The 17,273-nt window shown below is 35.9% G+C and overlaps 2 protein-coding genes and 1 pseudogene across 3 annotated transcripts; 2 read left to right on the top strand and 1 right to left on the bottom strand.

Annotated features, from left to right (window-relative positions):
- Nucleotides 1-69: 69 nt before the first annotated feature.
- On the bottom strand, nucleotides 70-2,006 carry LOC146912619 (uncharacterized). The gene is made up of 2 exons (XM_085717966.1): nucleotides 1,737-2,006; nucleotides 70-1,420 (listed from the first exon to the last, which is right to left on the bottom strand). Exon 2 carries the CDS (start codon nucleotides 1,387-1,389, stop codon nucleotides 151-153), a length of 1,239 nt encoding a protein of 412 aa, XP_085574092.1. The 5' UTR covers nucleotides 1,390-1,420; nucleotides 1,737-2,006; the 3' UTR covers nucleotides 70-150.
- A 2,159-nt stretch (nucleotides 2,007-4,165) lies between these two features.
- On the top strand, nucleotides 4,166-5,014 carry LOC146912618 (uncharacterized). The gene is made up of 2 exons (XM_085720755.1): nucleotides 4,166-4,308; nucleotides 4,507-5,014. Exons 1-2 carry the CDS (start codon nucleotides 4,166-4,168, stop codon nucleotides 5,012-5,014), a joined length of 651 nt encoding a protein of 216 aa, XP_085576881.1.
- Nucleotides 5,015-10,481: 5,467 nt separating this feature from the next.
- Nucleotides 10,482-15,365, top strand: LOC146912617 (putative protein phosphatase 2C 25; annotated as a pseudogene). The gene is made up of 11 exons (XR_015016778.1): nucleotides 10,482-10,889; nucleotides 11,341-11,680; nucleotides 11,789-11,968; nucleotides 12,200-12,292; nucleotides 12,444-12,519; nucleotides 12,800-12,837; nucleotides 12,914-12,978; nucleotides 13,075-13,120; nucleotides 13,257-13,413; nucleotides 14,564-14,680; nucleotides 15,176-15,365. The product of XR_015016778.1 is annotated as a putative protein phosphatase 2C 25 (transcript).
- Nucleotides 15,366-17,273: the final 1,908 nt, after the last annotated feature.

The following is a 17,273-nucleotide window of genomic DNA, read 5'->3' as shown; positions in this document are numbered from 1 at the left end:
AAAGCTAAAATTGTCATAATAATAAAATCCAGACTAACTAAACAAACATGCATCAAGTGTTTCTAAATCTAAATAGAAACATAAATACTTGTATTTCAACTAAGTCAAATATGAATAATACCACTACATATATTATATCTGAAAACTTGGCTATGTTGCAGTACTTGGCAATGAAACTAGACTGTTAGTGTGAAGCCATACTTCATAAGCACCCACATCAATGCCCTCAATCTTTGTCAATTGTTTGGTCTTGACATTGTAACCAAAATGTATGTTTTTCGGATTGAGATATGAATTTCTTGCTGAATTTTGATGAAGAACTACTTTAAAGATAACTTGATCGTTTATCCAAAAACGAAATTTTACTAATAAAATATTAAGCTGCTGACCACAAGCAGCCACATAATCAAAAGGTCCCATCTCATGATAAAGCGACCATTTTCCTAAATTAAAATCCAAAATGAAGACTTGATATGTTCTATAAGATTCTTTATATGCAATGCAAGAAAGGCGATTTTTCATCCATAAATATTTTATGAATACATCATTCGGCAAATGGGGATGTGGATATTCTCGTATAATACTTTCCTTATCAACATCCATCACAATGACTTCCTTTTCTGTTATCCAGTAAATATCATTGCCACCAATAAAAAGTCGTAGCATTAAAAACTTGGAGTTAGGGAAGGTTTGTTTTCTAGCTATTTCTTTCCATGAGTTATCAATTCCAATTCTTAGCACGTAGATAACATTCCAAAGAGCATCCGAAGTCTGAAAGAAATCCATATGGAAAAGCTTGAATTCAGAAGTGTGAGGAACACGGGCTATAGCACATCGACCCCTAACAAGTATATATGACCGAAACGCAGGAAAATTAGGAATTCTAAGCCAGAACTTAAGGATGGGGTTCACAACGAAATATCGTTCGTCAATATTCGAAAACAGCAGCAATAAGCCATCACAAGTACTGATTAAATGTCCCATTTCTTGAGGTGTTCCCAAATCTGTCTTTACAATTTGGCCATTCACATCATCTTTTAATTCCAAGAAATATGAGTTGCCATGTGTTGTGCGATTTACAATGTAAAGTCCAGGTTTAGAATGTGCATGGTGTTCGTACGCTTCAATAAACTGAGAGTTGCTAATAGTAGCAGCCCAATGTTTGCATACATACCTTGCAGAATTAATAAGACAATTAACTGGAACAAAAGTAAAGATATGAAACCTCAAATCTTCAAGAAGAAGCAGGTTTGAAATCACTTCACAACTGTTAGTACTATTTGAGTTTTGCTTCATAATCTTGTTCATTTGATCATGTGAGTTAGAGTCTGAATCATAGCAACTGCACTTCTTTATGGATTTAATTCTCTGGCTTCTACGTCTCTCCATTTTGAATTAATTAATTCTCTTGCTTCAATCACTGCATAAATTATAAGCCCCGGTTAGAGTGAAGTTAAGTATATTCTAAGTCAAGTATGTTTTAAAATCCCTATAATTTTTTGCTTGCTTTTACATTAAACCCATTTTTGCAGTTTTATAAATTACAAAAACAAAACTACATAAACTTTCAGGCCAAAAAGGACGAAATGAATGCAGTTTGTAATTTATAGTGTTTGAAAAAAGGGTTGTAAAATTAAAAAATTGAGAAAATTATTAGAACTGAAAAGGGAATTCAGAAAGGGAAATAAAAACAAAATTAACCCTAACCCTAAATAATGATAACGAGTGATTGATACCTAAATATCGCCGCCGTCTCAGATCGGTGCCTCTGTACTGACCTCTCTAACGATCGTGGCGTTGCTTTCTTTTCTGTTATCACCTTCACTGCGTAGAGCCTAGGGCAATGAATAAATGACTCCTTTTGTTTTTTATTTCTTCGGTACAATGTTTGTTTTTATTTTATTTTATTTTATTTTATTTTATTTTGTTTGTTGACTTGTGGTTGGGCTCAAGCCCAATATTTTTTTATTTGTTGAATTTTTATGACTATACCTATAATATCCTGCATAATAATATGTACTCCCTCCGTCCCATATTTAGAATATTTTCACTATTCATGTACCATGCTTTGACTCTATTTTTCTACTAATATATAAAAACAAAATATAGCATATAAGATGTTGTTAGATTCGTCTCGATTAATATTTTCAAAATATCAAATTTTCATAATTTTTTCTACTAGATTATTAAAGAAATTTAAGTTTAAAATTGTGCATTGGCATACGTGACAGAGTCAACTAGGTCAAGTAATATGGGACGGAGGGAGTAATTGAGAAGAATTAATTTAAATAAGGGGCACAAGGATAATTTCATCCTATATGTATATGTACCAACTCTCACATTTCTCTTCACTTTTCCTCACTTTCTCAAGCTGAAAACATTTCCTCCCTCCTAATTCTCTTCTATCCCTCGGCCCTCTCCCTAATCTCTCTCAAGCTTAGTCAAAATGCAACATTCAAACTCATCATCATGATCCTTAAGTAATTTGGAATGTGATTCAAGCTTTAATCCTTTACTTTAGCATGCAAGAAGTTCAACATAAGTAGTTGTGCATCTGTGTTTGACTGAACTCTTGTGGTTTGGATTGGTACTAGGAGCCAGATTCTAGCAGAAGAATTGAAAGTTAAAGCTTGGGTATTGGATTTTGGACTTGGAGATTTTCAAAGTGTCCAGAGCTATTCATGTGAGTACCCTAGATAGAACCCACCTTTTGGCTAGTATATGTACATATGTGTGAGTAAATTATTGATTAGGTTTTGACAAATTCTTGATTAGTTGCCCTATATGAGTTAATGTATGTATGATGTGCTTGTACTCGATTGTAATTGCATTTTTTGAGACACTAGATCATATATCATTTTGTTAGTGGTCTTGTGTTCAATTTAGTGGAGGTTCATGTGATTTTGCATGAGTTAGAAGCTTGATGAGTCAATAATTAGTCTAATTTAATGCATTATTTAGTTTAGTTTTATTAAAGATTTAGTTTTATTTTATTGCATTTTATTTCCTTTTAGAATATTTTACTTCAAATTGCATTTTATTATATTTTAGGAACGAATATATGGTGGAAGGTGTCTTGGAGCAAAAGAAAGAGGACTGAAACAAATACGGTGCAGAAATATGAAGATACGGGACAAAAATATATTCCCACTTGGTCAGAAGCTTGGCACCCTCCAGAGACTCTTTTGCTGCTTTTTCTTCGGGCCCAAGTTACCCTGTTGTAGCTTTACTGTTTTGCCCTTTTAGTTGCTTAGTTTCTAAGTCGATTGTAAAGCTATAAATAGAGTAGCTCTCCACCATAAACATTCACCTTTTGTTCTTGGAATAAAAGTTCACTTTTATATTATTGCTCTTTTATATTACCGTTTTCTCTCTTCTTCCCCCATGTCTACAATGAACGCTAGTGAGTAGACTTCTTTGTCTTGGGATTGTTGGGAAGTCTAATGACATAATCCTAACGAACCAAGCTTTAACCCTAATTCTATGTAGCCGTAATTTCTAATTTAGATTCACCGTTTTAACATGAATTAACAATTATCAAACTGTGGAAGCGAAAGCGGAGGGTTTGATAATTGTTGATCCATTATCCCAAACATCAATTCATAAAGTGAGAGCGGAGTTTTGATGTTGGAACAAGTGAATCTAGACAATAATTGCAAGACAGTGAAATTACGGTGTAAACCATGGAATTAGAAGTTAAAGTCTTGTCTAGTGAAAGATTTGTTATTATGACAAACCAATAATCCCAAGGCTCTTTTATTATTATTGTTATTTACCTTCAGCAATTAAACCCCTTTTTATAAGCTTTCTTCTCTTCTAATCATTCTCTAAAAGTTGATTGAATTCACAACTCCCTAGCGGAACGATACTCTTTCTTACTACTGTTACTTCGATAGGCCGTGCACTTGCGGTTTGGCCCTATCAAGTTTTTGGCGCCGGGGAGTTGTTGTAATTTGATTAACTTTTTAACAGTGATTAGATTTATAAAAAAAAAAAATCTTTTTCCTTATTTTATTTTATATAAAAAAAAAACAAATCTTTTGCTTTATTTTATTTTATTTTATATTTTGTTTATATTTCTTTCCAAAAAAAAAAAATAATAAAAAAAAATATCTTTCTTCCTCTCTTTTTTTTCTGTCTTTTAACCTTTTTTTTTATTTTAGGCATGGCTCAAAACTACTATCAATGGACTTCTACCCCTGTTTTACCTCCTTCAAGAGTTTATGGAATATTTGGTCATACCGGTGTTGAATGTCAACTAGGTAGTGTTGTTAGAAATCCTGAGCAAGTTGCTCAATTTAACCAAGGGTTTAGGAATAGTCAATTTTTTTTTCAAGACCCTCAAAACTTTTTTGGACAACAAACAACACCACCTGTTTTTATCAACCAAGGAGTCCCTCAAAAATCAGACTTGGAACTTTTGATAGAAAATTTTGAATTAGATAACATCAGGCATAACCAAGAGTTTAAAGTCAAAGCTGGAATTTTGAATGACTCTCTCAATAGAGTGGATTCTCTTTTTACTCACAACAAAGTGCTTGAGGCTCAAATCCCTCAAGTAGCCCAACAAGTAACCTCTTCCCCACAACCCTCCGGAGTCTTCCCGAGTCAAATTGAAACCAACCACAAAGGCCCGATAAATTCTTTTCCACTTAGGGATGATAAGAAATTAGAGGACCCTGTTGTAGAAACCAAGACAATTGAGGTTGGGGTAGAGAGTGAAAAACCAAACAGTGAGAAAGTTGTAGTAGAGAGTGAAAAGCTTAACATACCACCACCATATAATCCAAACACTCCTTTACCACAAGGGTTTGATGAGTCCAAGTTAGATGAGCAGTTTAGGAAACTGATTGAAATAATTCAAGATAAATTGCCATCTAAACTTAAGGATCCAGAGCGTTATTCCATACCATATGTCATAGGATCAGAGAGAATAGAAAGAGCCATGTGTGACTTTGGAGATAGTGTCAGTTTGCTGCCATTGTCCCTTCGCGAAAGATTGGGTATAGGATAGAGAAACCTATTGACCGTCAAGCTAATGACACTAGAAGAGCACTTCGTGGGAGGCAACCCACGCATTTAATTGCTTTTGTTTTGTTTTTCTTTGTTTTAAGTGTTTTGTAGGTAATTGTCCGGGTGTAATTCGAAGAAATTGAAAAATTTTGAAGTCCCCTTGACCAGAAAGGTGGCACGGCCCGTGCTAAGGCTGGCACGACCGTGCCAGGTTTTCAAGCAAAAATTTGGTGATGAAGTCAGAATGTTGGCACGGCCCGTGCCAAGGTCGGCACGGCCGTGCCCGATCTCTAGTGTAGTATAACCCCATTTTTTCTCTTCTTCTCCACTCATTCTCAAACCCCAAACCTCTTTCATCTTCTAACCTTCTCTCTAAAACCTCCGTCACCATCCATCTTCAAACCATCATATCTCCATCAAAACTAAACCAAACCAATTCAATTCTTCCACAAATCAATCACAAACTTCACCCAAACCCAAACCCTCCCATCAAAAACAACTTTCATCCACCCAAACCTATAATTCACCAAAACCCTATTCTCCATTAAACCTAACCCAAAAACCACAAATGCTCAACAAATCTCCATAACCAAACCCATCAACCTTACTAAATCATAAACCCCAACCCTAAACCAATCCTTTCCACCAAAAATCTTCCTAAACCCTAAACCTCCAAACCAATCCACATCCAAGGTCAAATGGCTTCAAGAAGAAGTGGTAAGGAACCAGCAAGATCTCAAGGAGGACCTCCCCTCAAAGAAGCAAGCACAAGTCAAGAATTATGGGATCAAGTTTAAGGACAACTCACAAAGGGATAGGTATAAAATTCTAATCTTTAAACCCTTGCATCCTTCTCGATATCCTTATTCTCATACTTTGAATATGCTAGAGCTTAGAAATGATAGGAATAGGTTGGACTGATATGTTAGAACTATGAGGGATTATGAGAATTTCACCTATGAATTTTTGAGTTCCATTGTTTTTACTAAAGATAGGTTGAATTATGATAACCCTAACCATAGAGTTTCCTTTAGGCTAATAAATATTGATTATGATATGTCTCTTCAGCACTTTTGTGATGCCTTAGGTTTTACAAACGAGGGGTATATCTATGATTCTTGGGATCCTAGCCTTAAGTCGGTTGACTATCAACCCGCTGTCTTTTGGGAACGTATCACCGACCTTAGCTCCTTTGTCTCTAGAGCCAATAAAGCTAGCAACATTCACAACCCCGTACTTAGGTACCTTCAAAGGGTAATGGCTTGCACTATTTGGGGTAGAACCTAGCTAGGAAACACTAGAACCGATGAGTTGTTCATGTTCTGGGCAATGCTCTACAACCACCCCGTCAACACTTGTTTCTATTTGATTGATTACCTAGACTTTGTAGGTACTAGACCCGCCGGTAAGGGAGACATAGTGGTGGGTGGCATCATCACATACATAGCTAGGTGTTTTGGTGTGAGTGAGGATGAGGGGATCAAACAAATTGAGGGAAACAATAGGCTTAACATAGACACCCTCCTTGCTATGAATTTCATTAAACCTTGTCCACACCTCCATCACCAACTCAAGCTAAGTGTGCAAATCATGTTTTTACTTCCTCACCCATCTCGGACTACCACCGAGGTGGAAGCAAATTTGTTGTATGTTGATGATGTGCAGGTTCTTGGTGAGCAAGATTATGATGAAGGAGAAGGTGCTAACTTGCACCACGATATGGGAGGAAGTGCTAACTTGCACCAAGAGGAGCACCATGGCCATGACACCGATAACGTAAATGAAGATCAAAGATGGGCATGGATACACAATGACGTTGAAAGGATGAGCACCGAGCAACAAAGGCAAGGTGTTGAAATCCCCGGACTTAGAAATGAAGTCCAAAGGGGCAACCGCATCAATAAAGAAAATAATGAAATGCTCCGATGGATGATGCAACACCTTCATCTCCAAGGTTCTCCTTATGGACCTCAATGAACATGTGAGCTTTCCTCTTCCTCTCTTCCCTTCTCTCTTTCTCCTACTATTCTTCTACTCCTTCTTCTTCTTCCTCTACTTCTTCTTCTTATTTTTCTCTTTTAATTTCTTTTCGTTTGAATCATTGAGGACAATGCTTCCCTTAAGTGTGTGTGTGGGGGGGTGGGGGGGGGGGGGGGGGGGGGGGGGCTAATAAAGTGTCTAGAGTCGTAGTGTTCCCAAACTCCCTTGAACTTTATTCTTTTGTTTTGTTTTTAAAGCGAAAGGCATGACTAAGTAGCTTGTTTTTAATGTAAAATATGGCATAAATTTTTTTGTTTTGTCTCTTCTTTAAAGGTTGTTTCTTGTACATGAAAGTAGTTTCTTGTGTTTCTTATGTTCTTGCTATACCCATATCATGTTTTATTGTGAAATTCTCCAATGAGAAAAGCACCCGGTTGCAATCCTTGAGCAAGTGTATGAATAGGTATTTTAAGGAGCACGTTCTATCTTTAGTGTTAACTTAGACCCTTTAAAGTCTTAAGAGTAAAAGTAGTATAAGTTTGTGTGGGAAAATTAATCAAATTGTTCTTAATTGTTATATTCTTCTTAATTGTTAAAGTTAAATGGGGCGGGAGAATGGCACCAACATGTGGGGGAAAGGACAATTACATCCTAACTTCCTAATTGTGGTGGTGAATCCCTAATTTGAAACTTAAAGTGAAACAAATTCATCAATGCTAGGGGGAAAGGACAATTACATCCGAGAAGACTTCCTACGCGGAGATGAAACAAATAAAATTTTTGCAGCACTGCTTAGGGTGATGTTGAATCTAGGGGGAAAGGACAATTACATCCGAGAAGACTTCCTATGAGGATAGATAGCCCCTAAGCATCTGCAGCCCCTTGTGCTTAATTGTTAAATTAATTTAATCTTAACTTAAATTCCCATCACTCTTATATGAAATGAAGAAAGGACTTTTCTCGGTTACTTTAGCATTAAGGATATAACATGTTCCTCATAATATCTGTCTTATACAGGAGCAAGAAAAGGGTTGGACTGCACACACACACTCACTTGAGACTTGATGTTGGGTAGAATAGGTTCATGAGGAATGTTTGAAATTGTAATTAGTGTACTTGAAGCAAAACCTTTCTTTTGAGACATGTGTTCTTAATATTGCCATGATTAATCTTTTGTTGCTGCTATGTCTATTGCGTTTTGCTTGAGGACAAGCAAAGATTCAAGTGTGGGGGAGTTTGATGAGTCTATATTTAGTCTATTTTTATGCATTATTTAGTTTCGTTTTAATTAGATTTAGTTTTATTTTATTTAAATATTATTTCCTTTTTGAGCTAGTTTACTACAAATTGCATATTTTATATTTTAGGAACGAATATATGATGGAAGGTGTCTTGGACCAAAAGAAAGGAGTCTGGAGCTGATTTGGAACAAAAATACGAAAGATTCAGAACAAAAATATAAAGCCCCCAAGTCAGAAGCTTGGCACAGCCCGTGCCAATATGTGGCACGGCCGTGCCACCTCACAGAAGGCCTTTTGCTGCTTTTTCTTCGGGCCCAAGTTACTCTGTTGTAGTTTTACTGATTAGTCCTTATAGTTGCTTAGATTTTAAGTCAATTGTAAAGCTATAAATAGAGTAGCACTCCATCATAAACATTCATCTTTTGTTCTTGGAATAAAAGTTCACTTTTATATTATTGCTCTTTTATATTACCGTTTTCTCTCTTCTTCCCCCATGTCTACAATGAACGCTAGTGAGTAGACTTCTTTGTCTTGGGATTGTTGGGAAGTCTAATGACATAATCCTAACGAACCAAGCTTTAACCCTAATTCTATGTAGCCGTAATTTCTAATTTAGATTCACCGTTTTAACATGAATTAACAATTATCAAACTGTGGAAGCGAAAGCGGAGGGTTTGATAATTGTTGATCCATTATCCCAAACATCAACTCATAAAGCGAGAGCGGAACTTTGATGTTGGAACAAGTGAATCTAGACAATAATTGCAAGACAGTGAAATAGTCCTTGCAATTATTGAGACATAGGTAGTTTCAATCCTTATAAGCATCTTCTAGTAATCAAGTCAGCGAAATAGGCTTGGTTACTAGAAGTAAACTCTCACCGGACTTTCACCGGAAAGGTGAAGGGCTAAAGGGAAACCAGTCTTAAGAAATTACGGTGTAAACCATGGAATTAGAAGTTAAAGTCTTGTCTAGTGAAAGATTTGTTATTATGACAAACCAATAATCCCAAGGCTCTTTTATTATTATTGTTATTTACCTTCAACAATTAAACCCCTTTTTATAAGCTTTCTTCTCTTCTAATCATTCTCTAAAAGTTGATTGAATTCACAACTCCCTAGCGGAACGATACTCTTTCTTACTACTATTACTTCGATAGGCCGTGCACTTGCGGTTTGGCCCTATCACTACCACAACAATTCAGTTTATCTTTTCTCCTTCAAAATCCAAACCCACCCTCCGCCATGTAGCTGTTCGTGCAGGTGGTGCGACCAGCGGAATCACTGTCGCGTCACCACCTTTTTCCCCCTTTCGGGGCTTTGAAAGCAATCGTCGCAGCTTGCTTCGTGCTTCCTAACACTCCATGGATTGTCCTCCTTTCATCAGATCTGGATGCAGATCCATCAAGTTCTATTGCTTGGTTTAAAAGTCGTTGTTGCCTTCCTTTTGGAGGTGGTTATGGTTCTCCGTTCGTTTGGGTTTCTCAACACCGGATCTGTTTCTAAGATTTAACAGTTTCGTTTTAAAATGTGTTCCTGTGTTCACGTTGTTGGTTGGAACTTAGAGAAGATCGACACCACCTTTGTTGTGGGTTGTTGGTCTTTCGGTGTGCGCATATCCGTTGGCTTATGGATCTGAAAGGTGGAACGACGTGAGCTTTGGCTAGGATCCAAGTTTTTCGGTTTGATTAGTTCCTACTCCATCGGATGCGAGACCTGGCTTCCGGTTTGCCGTAGATTGTCAACCCTTTGTTTCTTTCTACGGTGGTTGATTGCTCATCTATTTTAACACAACTTTTGCTTGCTCCTATTTTGCCTCGGATATTTGGTCACAAATGGTCTGCTTTTGAGACTTGTTGTTGTGGGTGAACCTGTATATGTGTTGGCGGTCAACTCCATACCCCATGATCAAAGATGTAGTTCTAGTATTTTTCAGTTCTTACATCATATTTTTTTGAAATTTGGTTTTGGTTCCGTAAGCGGGGCTGCTAGCACTACAAGAAATTTAGCATTTTGCTACACTTACTCTGCGACCCTTATCTTCAAACTGTCGCAAAGTACACTTTTGCGACATTTATTGCGACCTTTAAGCTCAACAGCCGCAGGTTTTAAGCCTAAAATTTTCAACACCTTCACAATTTCACAAAAATTCTTTTTCCCCAAATATTTTTGTTACTCCCGCTCTCACAATATCATTCTCCCTCCCACAACTCTATAACCCTAAAATCCAATTTTATTCCTCAATCTCACTTTGTCTCAATCTGAAACCTAAATCTCCTTCAATCTCACTATGGCTCACCCTCAATCTCACATCCATCCTCAATCTCACTCTCCCCCCTTTTCCATTCCTCGCCGCCGCAAAAATGGGTCGTGTCATCCGTGATCAACGTAAGGGAGCAGGTTCCGTTTTCCAATCCCACACCCACCACCGAAAGGTCCTCGCCCGTTTCCGTTCCCTCGACTTCGGCGAACGCAACAGCTACCTCAAAGGTGTCGTCACCGATGTCATCCACGATCCAGGTCGCGGTGCACCTCTTGCTAAGGTCACTTTCCGTCATCCCTTCCGGTACCTTTTGTTTATTGTAAGAGAGGGAGGAGGGAGTATATGGAAGATCGTTATACAGCTGGGGTTAATCTTCGTGGTGAAAACAATTTGGTAAGAATATATAATATTGATTTGGATGGTTTTGATGTTGATATGATTTTGTCAATTGGGTTTGTTGAAAGTTTCAGACTTGATTTCTTAATTGCTCTGGTCTTATTGGATCTAATTGTTTGCAGAATTTCAATATTTTGTTTTTTTCGTCTGATTTGGTAGCTGCATATGGAAAATTTGAGATTAATTTATGTAGTTGAAAAAGTCAATTTTAAGCTGCTAGGATTTTTTGAGTTGTTGCTTTTGAAGTTAAAAAGTTTGTCTTAGTGATTAGGCATTAGTTAAATTTGAATTGTGTAGATAGTTGAAACAAATTAGAAACATATGATCAATGTTTAATTGAGATTTGATGAATATGCTTGCTTGCTTGTTGTGGCTGATGACTTGGACTTATATCAGATGTGATTGTGTAAAATCTAACTTGTACAGGTTTATTTTGTGATAATTGCAGGCTTTTTTTGGTGTATTTGATGGCCATGGAGGTGCAAAAGCCGCTGAATTTGCGGCAAATAACCTAGAAAAGAACATCTTGGACGAGGTGATCATGAGTGATGAAGATGATGTTGAGGAGGCAGTGAAGCGCGGTTACCTCAATACCGATTCTGAGTTCATGAAAAAAGATCTGCATGGTGGTTCTTGTTGTGTAACAACATTCATTAGGAATGGTAACTTAGTTGTGTCTTAACGCTGGTGATTGCCGTGCTGTTATTAGTAGAGGAGGTGTTGCTGAGGCACTAACATCTGATCACCGACCTTCAAGGGAAGACGAAAAGGACAGAATTGAGACCCTGGTAAATTTTCTTACCATTTGTGTATTTGGTTCTCTTTAATTTATGTTTTTTTGAAACCTTGTGTTTTGAGTTTGGTTCTTAATCTTATGCTTGAAATTTGTCTTGCAGGGTGGTTATGTTGATTTATGTCGCGGTGTTTGGAGGATTCAAGGATCTCTTGCTGTATCAAGAGGAATCGGAGATCGACACTTGAAACAATGGGTGACAGCAGAGCCTGAGACTAAAGTTATTAGAATTGAACCTGAACATGACTTGTTAATATTAGCTTCAGATGGATTATGGGATAAGGTAAGACTTATGAAATTCATTGCGATCAACCTATATGTGTATTTGGCGTTTGTCAAACATGACTTTGATTGAAATGTTTGTCTAATGTCAAACTCGTGCCAATCCAAACGCACACTCAAATCATGTTTGACAAAGATAAAATCAATTATGATGATTTTCACTGTCTAACTAAACACACTTTCCTTTTGATATCGAACGATTAACTGATCAAGGTTCTTTTTCTCATTCCAGGTTAGTAATATACTTCCGTCATCCCTTCCGTTAAACAAAAGGAGCTTTTCGTTGCTGCTGAGGGTTTGTATACCGGTCAGTTTATTTAAAGCGGTAAAAAAGCTTCCCTTGTTGTTGGTAATGTTTTACCTATTAGATCTATTCCTGAAGGTGCTGTAATTTGTATGTTGAGGGTCATGTAGGCGACCGTGGTGTTTTTGTAGAGCTTCTGGTGATTATGCTATTGTTAACAAAAATGTACCAGGCATACATGGTTCTCAATGACATTGATGCTGCAGTTGAAAGCTTTAAGAAGGCACTGACCTTGGAGCCAAATGATGGTTAGTTATTATCAACATACTATTTTGGATCAAACCTTTGTGGTGTACTTTTCTGTGCTATAAGTGATTACATTACATTACATTATTTATTAGTCATAACTAAGAGTCGGTTTTCTTGACATACATGGACAAAAGAATAATAAACTTTTTAATGATGCAAGCTGAAAGTTAATGTCCAAATGATGTAATCTAAAAATTGGTTATTTAAGAACTAAAAAATTCATGCACTTGTATATGGCCATTTACACCGAACCTTATAACACTTTGTTGCAATGTTTAGCTGGAATGAAAAAGGAACTAGCTGCGGTCAGGAAGAAGGTGAGTGCATCTTTGAAACGAGCATTGAAGCATTATGTATCCTTCTCTGGAGTTTAATTTGTTATGTTTGTTGCAGATATCTGATAGGACTGATCTAGAGAAAAAGCATATAGTAAGATGTTTCAATAGGATAGCACAAAGGTTAGTCTCATAATTAATATATGGTCAGGCGCACGTAAATTACCATGAAACAATATAATGTGACGACATTACATGAGGCTTCTTTGTTCTTTTCAGGTTTATGTTGAACAATCATATCATTGCAACATACATATACAAAACGGTAAAAGGTTTGGGTTTGAAGAATGAACCCATTGTTACTAAAAGTATTTAGATGATGAGTAATGGTAAAAAAAAGAAGAAGTTAATGTGTTTGGGTTTGTTTAAGTATGGTTGTGTGATGTTGGTGTTTTTTGTAGGAAGACAATAGAGATGGAAATTATGTGGATAATTGTTTTGTTTTGAATGTTTGTTCTTCAATTGTGTATGGTGAAACAACAGAACTGGAAGGAGATGCTAATGATGAGCAGATAAAGATTGCTTATAGACGTTTGGCGAAATTTTATCATCCAGATGGTATGTGTCTTAATCTTAGCTACTTGCCTTTATTTTTAGTGTGTCATTAAGTTATGAACCGTTGTGATGACCTCATTCTATATGTGAATTTGATCATATATTGATCATATCTAGCAGAAATATATTATTTTTTTCGTTTAAGATGAAGCTAATCAAAATGCAACTACTTAACAGTTATCATATTGTATTTAAAATGTTTTGAATGTTAGTATACTAGAACTTGTAACATGTTTGTTTTTCTCCATAAGCATGTTCGTTCTACAAAGTAGTTTTCGCTTGCAAAGTGTTTCTCCAACTATCAACCATACAACTTAGTGTCTGATTGGAAAGAACAATTTTCACGGTGGTTACTGTGTAGTTATCAACAAGTTAACTCGTTAGTAAAAATTTTTTTAGATAACTCTTGGAGCTTCGGAATCATTGTGTGTTCATTACGATCTTACTGTGTTTTCAGACATACCATTAGTTGTTTCTGATACGTTTCTTCTGTGCTATATTTTTTTTATTAAAAATTAATATAAACTCTCAATATGTAATAATCTCCTTCTACTTTACTCTTCAAGTCTCAGATCTGTTTCGTCACTTCATTTTTCATCTGGAAAAAGAGATAATCCAAACATAATGAAAAATCGTAAGTATTTTCTTCTTTATCCCTCTTGTTTTTCCTACTATTACTTCGTCAATGTGAGTCAGTCATCATTATGTAAATTCATGTCTTTGAATTTGATAATCTTCATAAGTAGTGGCGTCATAGCAGAGCAATGTTGTTGAGTAGCAGCGCTATTGCGTAGCAGCATTTTATGAAATTGCGATTGTTCTGTGAAAAGCTATATAGTATGAAATGTTGGCAAAAATACGGCTAGAGTGGTACTATAGCTCTATTGTGTAGCGGAATTTGAACCAATCTGCGATTGACAATATTGATCTGGAGTAACTTTTTAATTCTTGATATGAATCGTGATAATGCTGTCAAATTTCTGATCTGAAAACAACATCCTTTCCCTGTGTTTCTTTGTTTATTTGAATGTCTGCACAAAACACTGTCAACATTATATTTGCCAAATATACATGTGCACACTCACATAACCATTCTCTATAACAAGTTACGTTGCCTTCATCAATTGCTAGAATAATGTTTTAAATGTTTCAGATGTATCAACCTACTGAAGAAGTGAAGCAAGAAGATGTTGTTCTTGTCACCGAGTCAAAGGAAGATTTGATGAAAGAGTATGAAAGGGCCGCACTGATTCTTGATAAAGCTAAGCTGGTTAGTAGTTTACTCTTCAAAGCCTTTCAAGCCTGTTTGATTGAAACCATTTCTATGGTCCTTTTTTGGGAATTATTTTCTAGTTAAATGATTGCTTCATATTTATTGCCATTCGTTGAGGAATTTGCCAAAGACCCAAGATGGCTTTAATGAAGGTATTTATATTATTATAGAGAATAAGAATATTATAAAAGCATACATTAGTTCAACTAAACATATTATACAAGACTCCAAAGAGAATTAATCTTATTGCCAATTTAGATATCTAGTAAGGAGTTAAGAAGGAAAGGTAGTGATTTATTTGTTTCACATCGAATGCAATTAAGTGGTTTTGTGAATAAATAGCTAATGGTTATTCCGTAGTGGTTATTTTTGACATCTTTATCAGAAACTAATTATAGTTTAATTGCGCGATAAGTTAGAATCATGACTTGCGTGACATTATTGCTAATTTTTGTTAATTGGTGTCTTATATAATCTTTGACTTATTTTTAGGTGGAAGACTTGGAATCACCAAACAGAGCGTAACATTCTTTGGAGTCTATTCATCTCTAGTTGATCAAAACAACTTCCTCGCCAAATATCATCTACATAATTGGTTAAATTTTCATGTTAGGAACTCAAGAAACCTTATTGTATCACTTGTTTGTATTTTATATGAATGTAAAATTCATATTTTAGTTTATGAATTTGTTCATATTTTTTATTATGAATTATTTTAGTTTTATATATTTTTTATTAGTAAATAGCTCTATTAAAAATTCAGGAAAAAACTGATTTTTTTTTTAAATTAACTCAACATCTGCGACCCTTGCAAACTGTCGCAATGTTTTTTTTATAAATAAATTTTATGCATCTGCGACCCTTCCCCAACTGTCGCAAGTCCCTTGAAATCCATTTGAATCTCCTCATTTGCGACCCTTAGCAACTGTCGCAGTGCCTTTTGCGGCAGTTGGTGCGGCTGTTCTATGAAGGGTCGCAAAAGACACTTGCGACCCCAACATCCGTGACTGTTGGGGAAGGGTCGTAATTGTACATCTGCGACCCTTCTAACAGTCGCAATCTGCCATTTTAAAGGTCGCAAAATGCAGTTTTTCTTGTAGTGTAGATTGTGCAAGCGGTGTTAAATTGGTTTGTTCTGGATAGGATGTGTTTTCTATACCCTATAGGGATGCCTTGTGTTTGTTTTTGTCACTGGGTCAGGCTTATGTCCCCCCAGTTCTTTGTACTTTGAATTTTATTTTATTCTATTTAAAGTATTGCAGTGTGATTTGCACTCCATTTGCCTAAAAAAAAACATGTTATGTATTAACTTGTTTTACAAGTAATATCAAGAAAACAACCAATAAATCATGCAAATATAAAGTCCTTATAATTATAATCCTAGTTACACTACTTTTACTTATTTTCCTTCAAGTGCGTTGGTTTTTTAGATTAATAATCAAGAACTAATAAAGAGAAAAGATTTCGGGTCATGGCAAATTCGCTAGACCAGACAAAGGGATCCACGAGCGAATCAAAATATAAATTTTCAAAGTTCTAGGACTAGAAGATTCTCTAGGAGAGTAGGAGCGAGCCCAGAGCGAGGGACTCTAATGGAGTTCCAAGGAGATGCACCATCAGATTTTCTAGACGAGCAATAATTCTCCTAGCGACCAAATTAGAGGTTTTAGTGACAAGTTGGATGAGTTATGATTTCCTTCGGTATGAAGAAAGCTCAAATTCAATAGGCAAGCTAGATTCACTAAGCGAATATCCACTTTATCTGAATTTAATAAATAGAGGTATTCATTTCTTCTCAAGGAATTATCATCATATAACACAGACCCAAGGTCTCTTGTAGAGAAGAGAAGTTCAGAAACATAGAAAGGGAGAGACAATGACGAGAAGGCTACGTCGAAAGAGAACGAGAAATCAACTTTGACATCAAATCTCTTTTCTTCTGTGCATTTTATTGTACGACTATATTTAACTAATTCTCTCTATTGTTGGGATTAGAAGTGATTTCTATGAATCTGATGTAGATACTTGATCTGGATTATTATATATAACTTTTCTTTCATTGTATCAATGTTTATATTCCTACACTAAATGCTTTTTTCACATGCAATCTGAAAATGGTATTTTGGCTTAGAAAGTGCTAGACATAGACTTTCCCGGACATAGGTAGAAATATTTGTGGATGTTATTTACGAGACATCGGGTTAGATTTACAATCAAACATATTGTTGGATCTCAATGCCATTGTATTGATTAACTGATCTAGCCATATGAAGTTTATAGAAATAATGGATCTCGTATTGCTTGTAAGACATGGAAGCGTACAATGAACAACATGTGAAAGTATAATTAAAATATGAATAGTATATAATCGATAAAAACTTGATAGCGATTTTCGCAAGTGTACGAAATAGTGCAAGTAGTAAAACTAAAACGGTAAGACCGAGTGTCGAACTCGAGGATCGCGTTATACTGTCGATTAGTATTTATAACTTAATTGAACAAAAAGGTACTGAATTTGTTTGATTGCAATAATGAAAATTAAGCAAAGTAAAATTGGTTTGAACTTTATAATAATAAAGTTGTCAGGGAT

This window comes from Medicago sativa, chromosome 6 (genome assembly GCF_051527215.1).
Source record: "Medicago sativa cultivar Bolivia chromosome 6, Bolivia_mono, whole genome shotgun sequence".
NCBI classification, from domain to species: Eukaryota; Viridiplantae; Streptophyta; class Magnoliopsida; order Fabales; family Fabaceae; genus Medicago; species Medicago sativa.
Note: the sequence above shows the minus strand (reverse complement) of the source record. Positions and strands in the feature narration are given on the sequence as shown.

Excerpts from the sequence above, each read along its gene's own strand:
- LOC146912619 (XM_085717966.1), bottom strand. The coding sequence starts at position 1,389 with ATGGAGAGACGTAGAAGCCAGAGAATTAAATCCATAAAGAAGTGCAGT.
- LOC146912618 (XM_085720755.1), top strand. The coding sequence starts at position 4,166 with ATGGCTCAAAACTACTATCAATGGACTTCTACCCCTGTTTTACCTCCT. Across the intron at positions 4,309-4,506 it reads GTTGCTCAATTTAACCAAGG|AGTGGATTCTCTTTTTACTC; the intron begins GTTTAGGAATAG and ends CTCTCTCAATAG.